The sequence below is a fragment of the Trachurus trachurus genome (genome assembly GCF_905171665.1).
Source record: "Trachurus trachurus genome assembly, chromosome: 20".
NCBI classification, from domain to species: Eukaryota; Metazoa; Chordata; class Actinopteri; order Carangiformes; family Carangidae; genus Trachurus; species Trachurus trachurus.
Genome location: NC_139911.1, coordinates 17,830,541 through 17,850,903, shown reverse-complemented (window position 1 = coordinate 17,850,903; position 20,363 = coordinate 17,830,541). Strand labels below are relative to the sequence as shown.

Below are 20,363 nucleotides of genomic sequence, written 5' to 3'. Positions count from 1 at the left end.
TTTGTAGTTAAGTGTTGCTTTTCCATTGTTGCTGTTCTCTCCCCTAAGTCCTGATTTGCACAGTTGGAAGGTTTTGTATATAGTAGTAGTTTCAGTGACAAATTCTTCTCTTTGATGGAAAATAAAATTCCAGGATTTGATCTGTCAGGAAATATGAAATTATTAAATTCATCCTGAACTGACATGTGTAAGACCTGTCAGTGCTGGAACAAAGCCAGTGATTTTTTTCCATGTCAAATCTTGGATACAGTCGCTCAGCTCTCGATCAATAACTCGTTGGAATTTCCAGATCACCTCAACACAGAGTGTAGATGAAAAATACGGTTAGCCTTTGTAGCCCTCACCCGTCTGTACGGTTAGCTTATGTAGCTCTCACCCGTTACTTAATGCTGATTATTGCCAAACTCAGACACGCTGACGGTTGTCCAGTGAAAGACAGAGACGATTGGAGTAGAGTTTCAGAATTTTTATGTAGGGTAGTTTCCACAGTGCATTGATTTGTGTGGTTCTGAAATACAATGAAACATTGCAAGAAACAAAATTAACAAGGCAATGAAATGACATAAGACCCTTAATCTCCCTAATCTTTAACATGAACTGAGCATGTGGATGCATTAGCATAAAGTAAGCTAAACATAGCAATTAAGCTAGCAAAAACGTGACTATCACTGATAACAGCAAAACTTACATTTACATAACATAAAGCTGTAATCACATTACACACAAATATCCAGAACTTATTACTTACATTTTTCATGCACGCACAACACTTTTAGGAAACTTTCAACCCTTCTGATGTCTGTAATGGCCGCCGTGTGTCTCCGTGATCAAGATGGATGACAGCAATGGTGGGCGGGGACAGACAACTAGGAGTGTAACGTGATTGGTTGACTGTACTAACTGATTGACAGCTGAGTTAGCGAATAAGGAACTGCTAACCACAAAAAGTAAGAAATTACATGAGGTAGATTGGCCTTTTTTACAGCCGCCCCCAGATTTCTTATGGAAATTTGCACATCATCATAAAGGCCCTATAATTAGGGGAGATCCTAATCAGGCAGTGCAGGGAGGTGAATGATCCGAGCCACTGGGCGCATGTAGCTGCGGTCCCCAACTTGTACTTTCACAGTCCGGACCCGATCATCTGATCCAGGGAGGACTTGCGAGACCCGTCCCACGGGCCAGAGCGCTCGGGGCAACTGTGGGTCTACAATCATGACCGGGGTGCCGACCTGGAGATCTGGTGCTTCTGTTTGCCATTTCTGACGTGCTTGGAGACCGGGCAGGTAGTACTTCAGAAAGTGTCTCCAGAAATGGTCTGCCAGCAACTGACTGTGCCTCCATCTCCTCCGACTCAACATTTCTGACTCCGGATACACAACCTGTGGGAGTGACGCGTCTGGCCGCCCCATCAGGAGCGAATTTGGGGTTACTGGGTCCGGGTCACTGATGTCCGAGGAGGTATAGCCAAGTGGTTTTGAATTGAGGATCCCCTCAATCTCGATGAGGACCGTCCTCAGGACCTCTTCTGTCACTGACTGAGCGCCTAGGGTGACCCGCAGAGCTTGCTTGAGGGAGCGGATCTCCCTTTCCCAGCAACCACCAAAGTGCGGCGCACTTGGGGGGTTGAAGGCGAACTGGATTTGTTGGCTGGCAAGTTGGGCTTGAACTTCAGGCTGGAGAGCGGCGAAAGCCTCCTTCAGCTCTCGTTCTCCTCCCCTGAAATTCGTCCCCTGGTCGGACAGTAACTCAAATGGTTTCCCCCGCCGAGCCACAAAACGCCGGAGTGCCATCAGGTAAGAGTCAGCGTCTATGCTGGTGAGGAGATCGATGTAGACTGCACGTGTCGTCATACATTTAAAGATGATGCCCCATCTTTTTTCACTCCTGCGGCCGATCTTGACTACATAGGGGCCGAAACAGTCTACTCCAGTGGAGTAAAATGCAGGCTTGTGGAGTCGCAGTCTCGCAGGGGGCAGATCAGCCATTCTAGGAATTTGGGGGGTTCCACGCCATTTCCGACAGTCAGCACACCCTCGCTGATGACGTCGTATAGCTTCTCTACCATGGATGACCCAGTACTTCCGACGAACTTCGGCGAATACTCGCTCTGGGCCTGGGTGCATTAACTTCTCGTCAAAGTCTTTGATGATCAACTTGGTGATCCAGTGCTGGGGGTCAAGCACGATCGGATGCATGGCATCCTGATCAAGCAGAGTGCTGTGTCGCAGGCGACCTCCCACTCGGATCAATTGAGCAGTATCATCGAACTCTGGGGCAAGGGTGACCAGGCGACTGCTACTGGATACTGGCTTTCCTGCTCTCAGTTGTGCCACTTCAGTGGCAAAGCAATCCTGTTGGGCTTGCTGGAGAAGAGATATCTCTGCCTCCTTGAAGGCACTGGCAGAGGGGCTTCCCTCAGCCGCCCCGTGACTAGAACGTGCCGTAGCCTTCAGAAGCTCGCCGAAGGTAGTGAACTGACTAGCCTCTGGGTTGTCCGGAGCCGATGCAGTAGTGGTGAGGCCACAGACAAGGGTTTTCCGGAGCTCATCTCCTTCTGCAGGTGGAGTGACTGGCTTCTTAGCCCACTGCTCAGGAGTCCCTTGTAGGAATGATGGACCCTGGTACCACCGACTCTGCTTTCCCAGCTCAGCAAGAGTTTTCCCACGAGTAATGTCATCGGCGGGATTGCTCAAGGTGTCCACGTAGCGCCAAGCATCGCGATCTGTCAGATCTTGGATCTCTGCTACCCTCGTGCCGACGAATACCTTGAACCGGCACGAGTCTGACTGGAGCCACGTAAGGACCGTGGTGGAGTCGGACCAGAAGATGGTTTGGCGGATGGGTAGAGAGAGTTCTGTCCAAAGCACCTTAGCTAACTGTGCCCCAGTAAGTGCAGCACATAGCTCGAGGCGAGGTATGGATTGCTGCTTCCTCGGTGCTACCCTCGACCTAGCAGTCAGGAATGCCACCTCGACCTTGCCGCTGGGGTCCTCTGTTCGGAGATAGGCCACCGAGCCGTAGGCTCTTTCCGACGCATCGCAAAACACGTGTATATCTCTGGCACTGGTGGGAGAGTCCATCTCCTGACTGCTGTAGCACCTAGGGAGGGCTATCTGCTGCAGGTCTGGCAGCTCACTCTGCCACCTTCTCCATGACTGGAGGAGATCCTCGGGTAACTGGGGGTCGTCCCAGTCCCTCTTCTTTGCCCAGAGCTGCTGGACTATCACCTTGGCCCTGGTGGTATATGGAACGATATAGCCCAGCGGGTCATACTGGCTAGCCAGGACCTTGTAGATGGTGCGCATGGTAACCTCAGGACAGTCAGGAGAACGGGACTTGTATGACAGAGTGTCGGACTGGCAGTGCCAGTGAAGCCCAAGTGCCGATTCTTGAGTGTCTGCCTGCCCTTGTGCAATCCAGCGTTCAGCACTGTCTGACCTTGCCTCAGGAGGGAGGTGATGGATCACTGAGGGGACATTGGTCGCCCATTGACGCAAGTCAAAGCCTCCTTCAGCTAGGAGGTTCCGAAGCTGGTCCACAAGCGCTTTGGCCTCCTCCTCAGAAGTCAGACTCAACATACAGTTGTCCACATAGAAGGACCTTTCGACCACCTCTACAACTGCATCCCCCGGGTGGCTGCTGTCCCTGGCATGTTTTTGAAGGGCGAATGTTGCGCAGCAGGGACTGGATGTTGTGCCAAACGGGAGGACACGCCACTCGTAAATGCTGGGTGGTTCTTCGCGGTTCATATCTCTCCAGAGAAATCTTAACAGTGGCCTGTCTTCAGGGAGGAGCCTCACCTGATGAAACATCCCACGGATGTCACTGCTGATCCCAACCGAATGTTCTCTGAATCTGAGGAGAACTGCAAGCAGAGACGGACTTAGGGTAGGCCCAGGGAGCAAGAGCTCATTGAGGTTATTTCCTCGGAACTGGAATGAGCAATTGAACACTATGCGGTTCTTGCCGTTATGTTGCACCATATGGTGTGGGACGTACCAGCTAGTAGCTGTATCCTCTTCAGCACCAGGTGCCAGTTTGACCACATAGCCAGCTTGCTCCAGCTTCTGGATCTCAGCCTTGTAGGCTTCTGCTTGATCAGGTGCCTTAGCAAGCCTCTTCTCAATGCTTCTTAACTGTGGGAGCACGGCTTCCTTTGGAGCTCGTAGCTGAGGCATGTGCTTGGCATGCAAGAGGGGGGTTGCATATCGTCGAACGCCGTCCACCTCGACCCTCACAGTCTTGGCCTCGAGAAGGTCTATGGCCTCCTGGTCTTGACGTGATCTGACGCTAGCCTTCTCACTACGCCATGGTAACACATCCATCTGCCACAGTCTTTCGACCTGACTGTACAGGTCCGCAGATGAGGGGAGAGTGGATGTAAAAAGGCACTGCTGCTCGGTGAAACCATGCTTTAACTCCTGCGCGGGGCCCTGCAGCGTCCATCCAAGGCGTGTCTTAATGGCGGCTGGCCCTCCAGGTGGTCCAAGACGGACTGGTTCCACTGGCGTTATCAAGTGGGGGTAATCCGATCCAATGAGTAACAATGGCTGGGCCTCGACAAAGTGCTGCAATGGCAGTCCCTGCAGGTGGCGAAACTTGCGTTGCAAGGCGCTAACAGGGTGAGTGTGCTTGGCAAGGCTCAACTGTTTCGCAGTGAATGCTCCCCGGATGTGGTACAGTCTCTTAGGTTCTGTAGCAGGAGAGATGGTGAATGAGACTGCCGCCCCATGAAGAACCTGTAGTTCTTGTCGCACTGTGCGGAGGGTTATGTCTTCTGACTGTCCCTTGAGCCCAAGTTGCTGTGCAGCTGCATGGAGGAGGATTGTGCGTTCTGATCCATCGTCCAGGATCGCAAAAGCCTCCATGGTTCTGTCTCCATTCCTCAGCAGGACCTCACTGAGCTTCAAGAGAACCTTGCGACCTGCAGCCGGCCTGTCAACGTACAGCACTTCATTGGTCGTGTTGAGTAGGACAGAGTTGGCAGCCTCAATGGGATCCTGGGATTTCTCCGGCCTTTCGGGAACTCTATCAGAAACCTCATGGAGCACCATTAAGTGTCGGCGGTTGCAGGTTTTGCATCGCATCTTAAGGTTACATTCCCGCGCGTGATGGTCTCGACCACAGCGCCAGCATCCATTCTTCTCCTTAACCCAGCTCTCCTTCTGCTCACGAGTTAACCGCTGAAAGTTGGAGCAAGTATTGAGCGTGTGGTTCCCGTTATCACAGTAGGGACAGTACATTTTGACTTTGTCTTTAGTGGCAGGAGCTTTTGATTGTGCACCTGGCGGCTTTGTCTCTGTGCCGAGGAGTACAGTGGTTGCCCGGACAGCATGCTTGAGCTCCTTTCTCTGATCTCGACCTTTTGCCTGGGGCTCCTTCCTCGCGCTGTTAGTGAACCTTGTGTTATCCTCTTGTACCTGAATCTCAAATTCCAGCCAGTCTGCCAGATCAAGCAGAGTGGGAATGGGCGTCCGGAGTGGATGGATGAAACGGCGGAAGCTGGATCTTAAGTCATGGGGGAGTTTTCCCAGGAGTCTGGAGACGTGTGATCCACACTCAAGTTCCACCTTACCTTTCCTGCCCAGCTGCTCCAACAGTCCCACTAGTGAGCGCACCCGCAGAGCGAACAGCCTGAAGGCTTTGATGTCACCACTGGCAATATTCGGACCATCCATTAGTTCAGCGATCCGCTGAAGGGCCAGCTGGTGCGGTTGCCCATACTGCTTGTCGAGAGCGGCCATCGTATCAGAATAAGGATACTTTGAGTTACAGTAGGAGTCAGCTACCAATAAGGCTTCTTCTACCTTGAGATGATCCGTAAGGATCTGGAATTTGAATCTCTCATTGGCGTCGTCGGGGAGGAGGTTTTCCAGGGCAATTTTCATCCGTGAGAATTCTCTGGGATTTGGTTGAGTGAAGTCTGGTATGCTTGGAGTGGGTCCCTTATACAGCCTCAAATGGCTACTCTGGGATGGGGGACTTGGCGATCGATACTGGGAACACCCACGGTGGGAGGGGGACACTGAACGTTCTTGGCGATAAGAGCGATGAGAGTCGCGAGGGTGAGCGGAGTCTCGCCGTCTGGGTGTTTCCTGCCTATAACGATCAGCACTGGATAGACGAGAATTGGAGGAGTCCCGATGGTAGTGGGATGACCTATCCTTTACTGGCTCCGGTTGTCCGGTTTCTGAGACAGGGCTGCCTGAGCGTGCAGGGATAGCGTTGGGTCTCTTGGTTCGTGGGGCTGGAATAGGTCGGCTTAGCTCTGTCCTTGCCTCCTGCTTACCTTGCCGAGGAGCTGGGACTGGTTGTGTGGAGGAGGACCAAGAATGATATGACGGCTCCTCTCTGTCATATCTGGACCGGGTCCGATGATCAGCATGGTCCATTTCCATCCTCGCCATTTCTAACAGCAAGGCGTCTTGCCGGCGACGGAGGTATTCCATCTCCAGCCTCATTTCTTCTTTGGTGGTGTCCCACCTATCCTTTGTCACCCATCGTGGTGGTGAGTACGAGGCCTGGCTTACGGGATATGATGGTGCTCGTGGTGCTGTATATTGCCACTCGTCTTCATCCTCAGTGTAGTGACTTCGTGGTGGTGGTGATGAACGCTTCATCTGGCCTAGGTCACGGTCGTCCCGTGATGTGGCGAACGATGTCTGCGGCGCGGCGCACGCAGTAAGTTCTTCTTCGTCTGAATACTCCATGTCAATCCGCAGTGAGTCTGAATCCGGCTCGAAGGACCATGAAAAATACGGTTAGCCTTTGTAGCCCTCACCCGTCTGTACGGTTAGCTTATGTAGCTCTCACCCGTTACTTAATGCTGATTATTGCCAAACTCAGACACGCTGACGGTTGTCCAGTGAAAGACAGAGACGATTGGAGTAGAGTTTCAGAATTTTTATGTAGGGTAGTTTCCACAGTGCATTGATTTGTGTGGTTCTGAAATACAATGAAACATTGCAAGAAACAAAATTAACAAGGCAATGAAATGACATAAGACCCTTAATCTCCCTAATCTTTAACATGAACTGAGCATGTGGATGCATTAGCATAAAGTAAGCTAAACATAGCAATTAAGCTAGCAAAAACGTGACTATCACTGATAACAGCAAAACTTACATTTACATAACATAAAGCTGTAATCACATTACACACAAATATCCAGAACTTATTACTTACATTTTTCATGCACGCACAACACTTTTAGGAAACTTTCAACCCTTCTGATGTCTGTAATGGCCGCCGTGTGTCTCCGTGATCAAGATGGATGACAGCAATGGTGGGCGGGGACAGACAACTAGGAGTGTAACGTGATTGGTTGACTGTACTAACTGATTGACAGCTGAGTTAGCGAATAAGGAACTGCTAACCACAAAAAGTAAGAAATTACATGAGGTAGATTGGCCTTTTTTACAGTAGATCATGGATTAAGTTCATTCAAACCCGCTTGAGCTTGTTAAGTGTCGTCAACAGTGCTTTTACACTTATTTTCAGGACATCCGCTGTAACCACAGAAAACCCCCATAATAACAAGAGGTAAAGACACACTGATCAATCCAACACCACATCACAAACAAACTCCATCATTAATTTTGTGTAGAAGCATGCAGCAGCAGAGTTTAGTCAAACAACAGCTCCACAAACGGCCATTAACTTCCACCCTGCTAGACACAGACTGCTGATTCAGCCACCTCTCTTTCAGACATGCTGACGGCTCTTTACTCTCCTCTATTTCCCAAATGTCTCTGAGGTTGTTTTTTTTTTTGTTTTTTTCCTAAACTGGTTGCCCTGCCAGCCCAGCTGTGCCACCAGTCTGCTCTCCCCTACTCACTGGACTTGACCTGCTGGACACCTGATGCCTGTGGCCCAGGATCCCCCACACACGCAGCAGCAGCAGCTAATCAGCCCTCCTGTCCTGTCCTACATCCACCTGCCTGTGTCGCCCTGCCTCTCTCTCACCTCACTATTTGAATAAAATTCCCTGACAGCAGGTGTTTCCAGTGCTTTGTTCTGCTCCCCACAGCAGATGTACACTTTGCACTATTGATTTTCTGCAACCAAATTAGCCGTGATAAATAAAGCTGCAACTAACAATTACTCCTGCATTTAATCTCCCCACCCTATTTTTTAAGTGAATTAGTTCTGTTAGAAATAATGCCCTGGAATTGCCCAACAGACATTACCACAATCAAAAGAGATGTCAAAAATGGTGTGTTTTGCAGGTGCAAGAGCAATTAAGTCTAATCCCACTGAACTGCTGTGTCCCAGGTTCAATTCACATCAGGGTCCTTCAGAATAATCAATGAGTAATTATCTGCCTGATGATTAGATTATAAATAATTTCAACTCTAATAATCACTCACTCACACTCATAATAGCCTCCATATACTGGGCTGGGTGTGTTGTTTTCTCCCTCTCAACTCCTCCCTCTCTTTTCCTCTTACTCTCTCTCTCTGAGAGGTTTCAGGTGCTCTCTCCCTCCTGAGCAGGTGGAGGACCTGACACTGGCGAGGAAAGTGATAGGGGAGGTCCTTAAAAGGATTGGGAGAAGGAGCCCAGGGAGCTGTCTCACTGGTCTTTGTTTTGGTTGAGACTTGTTTTGTTTTTTATTTTATTTTAGCTTGGATTGGGGATCTCTGGTGGTGTAGTTTTTGGTTCTGGTTTTTGATTTGGACTGGGGGATTTCTTTCCTTTCTTTTAGGTTATTTCGGTGGCAACTCTTGGGTACGACACCCTGCTGCATGGCTGGCCCAGGAGCTCCCACATTTTGTTACTTTTAGCTGGGACCTCCATTCCCTGATTAGTTTATGATTTCTTTTTGGGCTCTTAGTGTATTGCTATGTGATCCATAAAACTTTCCGCCACAAAGAAGTTGCAGAATGCACCTCCATCTGAGCCTTTGTTGACCATGGGAGGTAGTAACATATTGGATTTAATTATTTATTTTTTAAAGATATCTTTTTGGGGGTATTTTTGCCTTTTTAATTTGACAGGCTATTGGAGAGAGACTGGGGGAATGACATGCACAGATCGACACATTTGGAAATCAATCTGGCTATCATTGCATTGGGCATTGCCAACATGCTCCTGCACCACAGCACCCCAATACTGCATTATCTGAAATAAAAACGGCCTTTTTAGTTTTGTTAATTTCTAGAATATGGTGTCAAAATGAAAATGATAATTAAGGACCAGTTCAGCCACACTGGTGTACTTAGTTAATCAGGTACCTCAAGGAACTCTTTTCTCTTCGTGGCCTTGAGCCTCTTTTGGTACTTCAGAGCACAGTTTCCTGACCATCTGACATTCCTCAATGGGCTTCATGTTGTTTGAGGCCCATTATTGCTACTGCTGGAGCTACTGCTACAAAAGAGTTCAACACCGAATAGTTCATTAAATGCCACTTCAGATGCAAGAATGAAAACTGAACCGGTGCAAAGATGAAGCAGGCGACACTGACTCATCAACTTCAGTGTTAAAAAATCAGCAGCTTTTTAAAAACCATTTGTTGCATTTGCTATTTTCAGTATTAATTACAGTCCATCATGTACAAATGTTCCTTTTCTTGTGCTCAAAGTGCCTCCCACCCCCTCTCAATCATGAGGAGAGCTGCGCCTGCTGCAACTGCTTATTATTGGGAGCTATTGTGTATGTTAAATGGCTTTAAGTGTACTTTGCTTTTGCACTCGGCTGCATTTAAGTTAAAGCCAGATAAGAGTGTCAGCTAAATAGTGTAAATGTAAATGTAATTATTCCAGCATAACAAAGTGATTGCGGTGGTTAGCATTCCACTGTGTTATTTTTTTTTTTTTTAAAGCAAAGGAAACAAATTAAAGAGTGGTGAACACATTATTGCACTGGATGTCCTTGGTATATCTAATTCATGGAACTCCACAGTGGTAAATGCTTGTTGTATGTTTCCTTTGTGGCTGCGTTTTCCCATTTCACACTTGACCAGTTGACCGGTCAGGCCTCTGAGTACAGTAAATAATAAAATCAGGAAATATTCCACTGTATTTCTTTGCCACGGCACTGACCTTTTTTCATTTGCAAATCTCACTCCCGCCTTATGTCCTCGGCTACTCTGCCTCCTGCTCTTTCCACACAATCAAATGAAAATAGTCAGTTCCCTCTCTGGCTTGGTCATGTCCTGAATAGAGATTATTTGCCAGGGGAGGTTGCGCCACAGCGTGAGACACTCCAAAACAAGTGGGCTGTATGTTTTCAAGCAGTGTAGAGTGCAGATAATCATCGAGGGAGAAATGTGATGGATTTTTACAAGTGAGGATCTGCAATTCTTTATCATCCACCAGCTGTGCACAACACCTGGTGGAATCATGCTGTGGGGACACTGGAAGACGGAGTGTATTCTGCACTGGAGGGCAAGGAGAGGGGGGAGGAGAGGAGCGGGAGAGGAAGCAGAGGGGAAAGAGGAGATAAAAAGCAAGATTGGAGCAAGTGAGTAAGAAATAGGATAGAGGATTATAAGACCAGAGGAAGAGACAGTGATGACTTTCAATACAAGGCACGTGTGATGACTGCAGCTGATCTGAATATATGACTGCAGGTATCGGATGCGACACGGTTTCTACCATTGTTGACTTGCTGTGCATTTCTTAAGCTGTGTGTTTCTCTTCACCTCCACCAGCCTTGCTCCTTTATGGCGTCATTTTTCTGAGGAATTGAGTAGTTTATTGGTGAAGTGTTGAGAGCAGAAGTCAGACTCATGATGACTGAGATCTGTTGATTCTCAAGGCCACTCAAAACCTGGTTTCAAATTCAAGTGTTTCTCTCTAACCTCATGAGTAAAGGTCTCAATGCAAGGTTATAAAATATATAAAAATCCTTTGCTTTGACTTGAAAATCCTGTCTCGTATGGTTTATGGAATACAGTATAGTTTAACATATTTTCTCCATTGGAACATCCAGAATGTGAATGTAAACATAATTGATTCCAAAAGTTGTATCACTGGACCCAAAACATGTCAGACTTCACTGGAAAGTCTCAGTAAATGTGTGCTGACGGCTTCAAGAGTCCACATCACACTTGTGTGTACGCTGCATATTGCACTACAGTTCTTTTTCAAACTCAGTGTAATGTGACAGAACTACATTACATTTTTAAAGTCAGACTTAAGGTGTGCACAGAGAAAATGTCTTCTTCTTTTTCTTAAAAAAAAAAACTGTCTTCAGGTGAAAAACTCTGCAAACTTCCAAACTTCACTCAGTCCTGTGAAGGGCAAACATCGAAGTAAAGTGACAATAAGCAAGACATATTTTGAGTGGAGTGGAGCTTAAAATAGGCAGAAATGAAAGTTGAAGTTTGGAGGAAAATTGTCACAAAAAAAAACCTTCACTGTCAGCAGATTTTAGTTCAAATGTTGTTAAAGCAGATATCAGTGGAATGTTTTTGTTAATATAAGTCCTAAATAGTCCTATTTTCCGTCAGCAATCACTTACATGAAGTATTTCAGCCTAAACACGAGTCTCTCCGTCACTCTGCTCTGCTGTAACCCGAGGAGAAAATTTTCCTTGTGGGATACAAGTGTTATCCAATGAGGAGAGAGAACGGCATGAAGGGCTGTGTGTGCAGCCAAGGGATGCGCGTGAATGTGGTGACGTAGCACGAGGACCAATTGATGCCTGACAAGGGCGGGGGCTGCTAACTCATGGTGCGTTCAAAGAAACTCGTACTTTGTGTTTTTCCTTCCTGTGAAGTCATACCAGTTCGATCTGGTACGAGTTCACGGGTCGGAAGTTACGAGTGGCCGTTATAGGGAACTTTCACAGACAACAGGATGGTAAAAACACGAGCTACGGGTTACCTGGAACGCTACCAAGTCGTAGTTGTGACTTGAAGCTGTAACTTACGGTTTCAAAAGCCTGCCTTGAACGCAGCATTAGCCGAAACGGCCGTGAAGCTGATATCTGCTTTAAGTCCTGATTGGAAAATGTGAGGATGTGTTGTCAGGTTATTCCAGCTCATCTCATCCCTACATCTTTGTAACCAGTGAGGACAACACAAAACTCTGGCAGAAATGTGTGTGCTCATGTAGGACCCCATTGTCCCCAGCAGCTGGATGGGAGAAAACATTATTAGACCCCTTTTAAAAAAAGTGTCTTGACTCAACCTTGAAGTCTGTGGAAGACAGTGGTGTCTTCGAACAGAGGACGGAGCCGTTGTTTTGATTGTAATGGGTCTGAGGAGCGGGGAAACATCGTCGGCGTGATGAGGAGTCTACGGCAATTTGATGGACTGCCAAAGAAGCTGTTCCCTCACAACGCTAACTGCATATAGATGCTAGTTAATGGGCTAATTTACAGGCACATGTGGTTTACAGTGCACACAGGCAAATTCTAAGCTGCATCCCAAATATATCATCTGAAACTGTGCCGTCAGGACAAGCAAGGCAAGCAGTGTTTGATCAGTTAGGGCTAAAAATAGGCATTAATTAGAACAATACTGAGCTTGCACTAATTTGCCATTATAATAAGGCCATAACTATTGGCTATAAGCTTAATTAGCACACTGTTGATGTACACAGACACGGGGAGGCGGGGGACAAATTGACGTTTTCAAGAAAAATAAGAGATATAGATACCAGGCAATAACAGGTGGGCTGTGTGAGTGTGTGCACGCATGCAAATATGCTGAGTGCACCCCCACCTCACTGTGAGAGCAGAGGACATGCAAGACAAGCAGTGTGATCATGAATGATCGATGTAAAAATAAATGTATGGTGGTTAATAGTGACTGGCTGCATGGTGAGTTATCACAGCCGCTCATTTCAAGCAATAGTTTTATTTTACTGCTAAAAAGGAAAAAAAGAAAATTAATGGAATTCATACTTTTTCTGTGGCCTGGTACTGAAGATGCTGCAGCCCGGTACCATTCACATTAGAAAATTGCTTCAGTGGTCTTCTGCTTAGTGTTAAAAGGTAGTAGTAGCAGCAAGTAAATGGACAAATTCCTGAGAGATTCATCATCTTAAATTGGTATGAAGTGTACTCACACTAAAAGAAAATTTTCTTTTCTTCTTTGTTAACCGAAGTGTAGGGTTCTTTACTAAGTTACTGTACTAAGTTTGAGAAGTTTGCACTGTCACTGGTGTGTGTCATTGTCACTTTCTTGAAAATATTTTTGATATAAGATTTCCTCTATGCTGAACACTGGATGTGTTTACTGTCAGTTTTAGAAGAATAATCCTGAAACGTCTTCAACCAGGAGAGAGTACAGGGTGGTAAAGATGTCCAGAACAGAAAGGTACAGCAGAGACATGCCGCACAAAAGAGAGATTCTATTGCTACCGTCATGAAAAAGTACGATCTAGTCTGGTTCATTTGCTGCTGTAGTAAAGAGCTGAATCACACATCAAGACGGTGGTTTGAGGGCAGAACTGTGACTTAATCATTTCAAGATTTAAATCCATACTCTGCGCTGAGACGTTCTCTATTAAATCCCTTTTAAATGAAAGCTTTTATTCAAGTGACCTTGAGGTAAACGGTGCAAACCCTCCTTCTGTTAGGTATCAATGCAAGAGCTAGCTGTGTGCATTTACCACAGGGATCTGGCGCTCCAAAAAAAAACAAAAAACACAGAACTACTCCCTCCATTTTTATCTCCACACACCATAAAAATAGCGTTCATTTCTGCCTAAGTGTCAACAACAACCCTTTGCCAGCGTGTGTATAAATCAACACCTTTCGGATTCAATTTAGCCCCTTTAGAGAGATTTCAACAACCACCTTGAAGCCATATCAGCTCTATGGGAGGACAAACAACACTCCAATCAACAGTTGGCAACTCGCTGAAAAATCAACATGCGTTAACACTTGAGGATTTGCTGTGTATTCCATGCCATGAGCGCTTGACGTGTGCAAAAGAAGGCCAAAGAGCACGTGGCAACATACCTGTCCCGTTTTAGCATTTTCACACACAAAGGTTTCGTAAGGACTGGCGAGCTCAGGTGGAAACTCGTTGATGTCCAACACGTGAACGGTGACGGCCACCCGACTGGTCAGAACTGGACTATCTGGTGGGGGAAAAAAAGAAAGGAAAGATAAACAGGAGTGTTTAAAGAAAGAACAACATGTGGAGAGTGTTGCATGGATGCAGATTGATTTTTTTTCACAGCACTGACATCATGTGGATATCTAAAGTAACACCACCTTGATGAGAAGCCAAAGCATTTAGGTTTATCAGAGTTGAAGCAGGGTGGACGAGTGGTTAAAGAGTCACGGTGGAGCAGGAGCTGCACCGCCCAGCTGTTCTCCCACACTGCAAGACGCTCTGGTTAAATGCTAGAAAACCTCAAATGTGTCTGGATCATGGTGATGCATAACTTTCAGCGGGACTCTCCTCTGCCGCTTTATGATGCTTTTGATTGATGATGAGAAGGAGAATTAAATAAAAACAGACAATAAATGCATTACATGCACTGCCTACAAATAAAGCATGCCTCACATTATAGAATATGGCTCTCCAGAGAGGATATTTTCGTTACAATGTTTTTTTTCTTCTTCCTCAGGTTCTGTTATGGGTTTTAGCTATAATATGTGCAGCACATATTAATTATAGTGTGAAAGCCCCCTTGAGAGAGACTAACTTGAATCCGGGGTTGTTTGTTACAATGCTTCCTCGCTGCAGGGGCACAGCGCGGAAATGTTCTTTTTGTGTGGAAGCCCGAGTAAGGTAAACTTTATGGATTTGATGTGGGAATAGGCTTTGCTTTTCAGTGGGGGGCTTAGCGTGCACTTGTTTGTGTGAGTGCAAGCGCACGGGTGCGTAGGTGCGCAGGTTTTTGTGTGTAGGTGGGTGGTTGAGAAGAATGCAGGGGGGGGATCTGTGGAGTCGTCTCACAGGGATTGGAGCCGCAGCCACGGCTCAGTTAGTAACCTGTCTCTGACCTTGATGGAAAAAGCAATCTTCCCACCAAGGTAAAAATGACACCGAGCACGGGATTTGCTGCTTTGCACTGTCTGAACTACCAACATTAATGCTCGACCAGCAAAAATACTGATCTTTTCTGTCATCAAGGTCCTGAATACTCTGGTCTTTAAAAAGCTGCAGCAACTTCAAATCTTGCAGAATAGTGAATTCTGTGAAAATTGTTTTTTTAAAGCCTTCTGGATACAGGAGTTTATCGTCTCCTCCTCGTCTCATCCCAGAAACTCATCGTCTTAACTGCTGACTGACTCCCAGCACATCATCAGTAATATATCTAACAGCCCACTAGATGGAGCAATGGTATAGTGGTTATATTCAAATCTGAACCAACATCAGCGTTTCAGCCCAATAACACATGCTCTGCTTATTTTATTAAATCAGATTCCTGTGTTGCTAGCTTGAGTGGTCACCCATAAAGTCGCCTGCCTTATACTGCCTTTCTGCTGGATATTACTTTTTTAATGAAGCTCATTTTAATAAAAAGCCCCAATCTTTGCAAGCCATCAACCACAAATCTATAAAGTGTGGCGGGAAATGGAGATAGAAAGATTCCTGGTGGATAACAATCTGTTAAAAGTGGCAACAGTGACCAGAATAATTGAGCAAACTCACAACACAAATATTGCGTGGAGCTGAAGTCAGCTGCTGTAAACAGATAGAAAGTGTGCTTCCTTGTCGCCTCCTGCCAAGGTTATTATTGCATTTAATAGATCTTCCTCTCTCTTTGACTCCCAAAAAATTGCCACTGGGCTTAAATGCCAAAAAGTAAACTGTTAATCTAGCCCCGGTTCTTATTTAGCCTGTGCCTTCTGCTGCTGTGCTCTGTGTCTCAGGAGAGCAGCACACACAGCTCTCATTTTGCTGCATGGCTGCAGTGTCTCGCAATGACCGCACAAGTCTCTGAGGCTTTGCGAAGTGTAAAGTCTCCAACTCAGGTGCTGTGCAAATTATTGCAGAGTGAAAGGTAGCATTATCGAAGACAGAAAATCTAATCAAGCAGCTCATATTGTTAGGTATTTTATGAATAAAAGGCGTGGGTGCGCACATTTTTAAAAACACCACAGCGGCAAGGACGCACAGCAGATGCACAGATGGGTCAAATACAGAGGTCAGAAAAAATGTTGCGTTTATTAAAAAATGATTTGCAAAGCCAACTAAGAATGCTTTGAAATTGTAGAAATTGGAACATTTTCTTTGTGCGCTTGACCTCTCTTTATAAACAATGCATTATTTGTGTGAGCATTAAGGGCCCGTGCTTATGGTTTAAAATCTGAATCACAGACAGATAAAAATAACCCAACAATGATAATAGAGTGCATCGCAGAGGAGCAGTAACAGCTCTGCAATACTCTGAACACAAAGTTCTGCCAAATCTCACTCAAGGTCAAAAGCAGATTTGAACTTACAAGTTGGGACGCAAGCCCTGGGGGTGCTGTGTTTATCTCTATGCTTCCTGCCATTATTTTTTAAACACTGGCTCTGGATGTTTTTTTTTTTTTTTTTTTTCTGCCATGGGGGAAATTGTCTCTAGACAAACATCGGTCCTTCGATAGTTGAAGCAGAGAGGGCACGGAGGGCTGTTTCAGAGGCTCACATCGGGGAAAGGTGATAAGAGGAGTAAAATGTAGGTGGGCGAAGGCGGGAGATGTGAAGAAATACCGCTCGATTCCTGCGTCAAGTACGATCAGCCTTGTAAAACCATCTCCGTCTCCCTCCTCCATCCACGCTGCATCCTTTCAGCTTACCTCATCCCTCCCAATTCCTTGACACTTATACACAAAAGCCACACAAAGAAGCGCACACACACCCATAGAAAACAGAATTAGCATGTCACTGCCATGACCTTGAGGGGAAGTGAGTAATATCAGTTACCAAGGCGACAATGACTCAAGTTTTAACAGCCGATATTTCACAGTCTATCCTAATGAATATACAGCGTGGGTAATTTTGATTGAGCACCAGCCTGCCTCTGGGATAATGACTTTGACGGTTCTTAGCAGATTTGATGACTTGATGACGATGGATTTGCTTATTTATCCGGAAATTTGCTCCACTTCCTTCATAAAAACATAATTAGCTTGATGACATGTCTTAAAGGCACGGCTCCACATCAGTTCACCCTTCTCCTCTTCGGCTTTGGCTCACAACGTGCTGTGACGCGGCTGCATCTGCTTGCTGTAAAGCTCTGGGAGGTTCACATTTTACTGCAGTGTAAGTAAAAGTTGACTCTGGCAAGAAAAGCTCCCTTCCAATGCCAATGTCATCAAACGTGTTAAAAAAGAAAAAAAAATGGCAGTTAAAAAGGAAAACAGAGTTGAGGCGGGTGTGCTAGAGGAGACAATGTCCTGAAGATACATTCTTCCGGGAGAGCCATCATGGTTTATAGTCACCCATAAACCTTTCCAGCAAAATGGGATTGAGTATTGACTTGAGTAAAAGTGTGTTAAATCCTTCACACAGATTATGGGGAGGGAAGGACAACGACACCTGCATGAATCACAATCTGTTTTGTTGTCATACTTACTAAGTTTGGTGGCGACGATGGAGATGTTGTGCTGGGCGATGCTCTCTCTGTCAAGGAGTTCGTTTGTGGAAATGGTTCCCTCCACAGGATCAATGTCAAAGTAGCTGTCCAAGTCGCTCTTCCAGTCAATGGAATACCTTAAAAGAAAATGTTTGTTTAATGACATTCATTTCCCACATAAACCAGAGAATTAAACCATAGTGATTTTCCCTCTGGGCTCATGTATTTGAATTAGGTGTAATATAATGTTGGCGTAGCCTTCATTACTCATTCTGAATGGTCATTTCCAGAAAAATGTGCTGAGTATTGCATATATATTCCAATCTAGTAATGGGGCACATGTACTTTGGCCATGCTGAGCAAACGCTTTTCTTGAGAACACAGATGAATTTGAAGCACTGTTGAAATCCCATCAATCTCTTGCGGCTGATGGAGAATCAAAGGTTAGGTTTAAAAATGTGTGGGTTTTTTTTGTGTGTGTTTGTTTGTCTGTGAAGCGCAGGAGAAGACAACCCCTCTGTGAAATCCATCTTTGGTCTTGCCCAGTCGCTCTGAGTGCAATACAAAAGAGATCTGAAACCAGACCACATGCCACTGTCAGCGCCATTCATCACTACATCGTATTTGATCTTAAAAGGCGATTTTTCATTAATAATTTGGTCATCGTCGATTGGGTTCCCAAAGGAGAAAATATGTTGTTGTTGTCTTTTATTCCTCTCCACAAGGAGGTCAGAGGTTGGGGGTTTAGTGCCTTGCTCTCGGGCATTTCCACATGACTGATGCTTAATTTCTCATGGGCTTGAGCCTGGGCCTTTCAAATGAAGAACAGCCTCTCCAAGCCACCATTCTGCCATTTTTTTCCCCTTCTCTTTCACATGGTGAGCTATTTGATCTTAAAAGGCTATTTCTCATTAATATTTATCATGCTTGTTTTTTTTTACGCTATAGAGCCTCAAACTGGACTTGACTCAGTCATTAAGAGAAAGAGGTCTAGCACAGACTCAAACCCCCGAGTCTTTTTCTGTAATGAGAATAATAATAAAACCACTTCAGTAGAAATATTTTTACAAGCTTTCGTTCCATCAAATTTTCTGTTTCAACTCTGATTTGTCCATGTCTTTAACTTGACGTTGCATGCACCCTTGAAGTGAACATGATCTTGTCAAAATAGTTTAGTGTGAGTTTCTTTGATAAATATTACAGTCAAACTCCCATCAAGAGTTCAAAAGATCAATGGTGTGCCATTTTACCTGAGGGCAAAACATTTTTTTTCTTTATTTTTTTGGAGGGATGTGATTGGAGTCAAGCTGGGACTGATGTATACGTTCACCGTCTGTAATGCCCAGTGGTTAGAGAGAGTGCCCCATTACCAGAATATTACAGATCAAATCACAAGCAGTATATGTGAAGGTTTTGAAAGTTCCTCGAATGAGACAACAAACCCCCCGCCAGCCGGCCCCAACACAACCTCCAGCTAAATGGCAAAATGATACAATAAACTACTACATTTTATATATTTATATATATTCCTATGAGATATGAAACATCAAAATGTTTTACTTGTAATTGGCTCAATATCTACATTATCTTATAAGAGAATGGAGCTAATCAACAGCTATGAGAAAGAAATTAGAGATCTAAAGAGTCTACTTAAGCTCAGCTCTGTACTAAGAGCTGCAGATATGAAAATTAATTACAGTTTTATCTCCTGCCTTGAACTGCAGTGATGTTAATTCAGTCCAGTGAACGTATCACACAATACACAAGGTAATTTAAGAAGAGGGGAAGGCACATATGAGTTTATTTTCCACAGTCATTGATTTTTAGTTGAAGCTTTTGCTGCAGTAGAGCCTTTAAAGTCCTCGTCCATTGTGCCTCTGCCGTGTCTTGTGATTTGTGATATTACCATTTTAGACAGAGGCCAAAAGTGCAGTCTTTAAAACTCATTCAAACTCTAGGAAGCTCTTTAGAATTGTCCAACAATGCAGTATTCATGATGCCCTTTTGTTTCCCCAGAGATAACTCGGCACTATACTGCTAAATAGCAAAAATCATTTGAGTCTAAAGTCTAAAAGCATAATTCCCTATGCATGATGGGTCACTGGCTCTATTGTTTTGGGGTGAAGAATGCAAAGCTTCCCTCTGAAGGCACACAAATGAACAATGTCAGCTGTGATATTGATGAATATTTAAAGTGCTGGAGACAAAGTGGAGATCCACAAGAGTGGAGGGCGTAAGCTTTTTGTTGTACAAATCTCTGCTTTTTCCACCCTTTTGTTTTCCCTGGAATAAAATATTCATAATAAAACAACTCCCATGCAACAGGTATCGTTGCCATTTGTGTAACACCGGAACGATCCGTCTTCGAAGCACCATTACTACTACAAAGCAATCTGCCTGAGCAATAGCAGCTAATAGATCTTTAAAAAAAAAGCTTCTCATACATTTTTAATAATGCACTTCTTTTGTCTTTTTGCAGAAGACAGTCTATTGTTATCTACCACTCAAGTCTTATGTTAGGGTTGTGTGTGCATTTGAGTGGATGCAGGTGCATAGCAAGACAGAGAGACAGGGAAAGAAAATGAACAACTCCCCCTGAGTATAATTCAGTCAGGTCTATAAAACTTAGCAGGGATGTCTGAGTGTCTCAGCTGATAATTACAGAGGAGTGACCAGTGATCGACAGTTAAGTACCTTGTAAAATTATTAGTTGAAATATGAATTTTATTTTATCAGGATTCATTACTCGGGTCTACAAAAACAATCACAGAGAGATCAAAACCCAAGAAATTCGTTTTAATCTATAAATTAAATCAGCAGAGATTGAATTAAATATTCAGCTCCTTTGCTTCTCTGGGATATATCACACTACCGCTTATGTTT

The 20,363-nt window shown here is 45.1% G+C and overlaps 1 protein-coding gene across 1 annotated transcript in view; it reads right to left on the bottom strand.

Annotated features, from left to right (window-relative positions):
* LOC311003835 (cadherin-12-like) overlaps positions 1-20,363 on the bottom strand; it is a gene marked incomplete at both ends in the record, with an annotated part of 70,311 nt that overhangs the window by 5,047 nt on the left and 44,901 nt on the right. The window contains 2 exons of the mRNA XM_083995722.1: positions 13,921-14,042; positions 17,481-17,617. Coding sequence (XP_083851848.1) covers positions 13,921-14,042; positions 17,481-17,617 — 259 coding nt within the window. The remainder of the gene's footprint in view (positions 1-13,920; positions 14,043-17,480; positions 17,618-20,363) is intronic.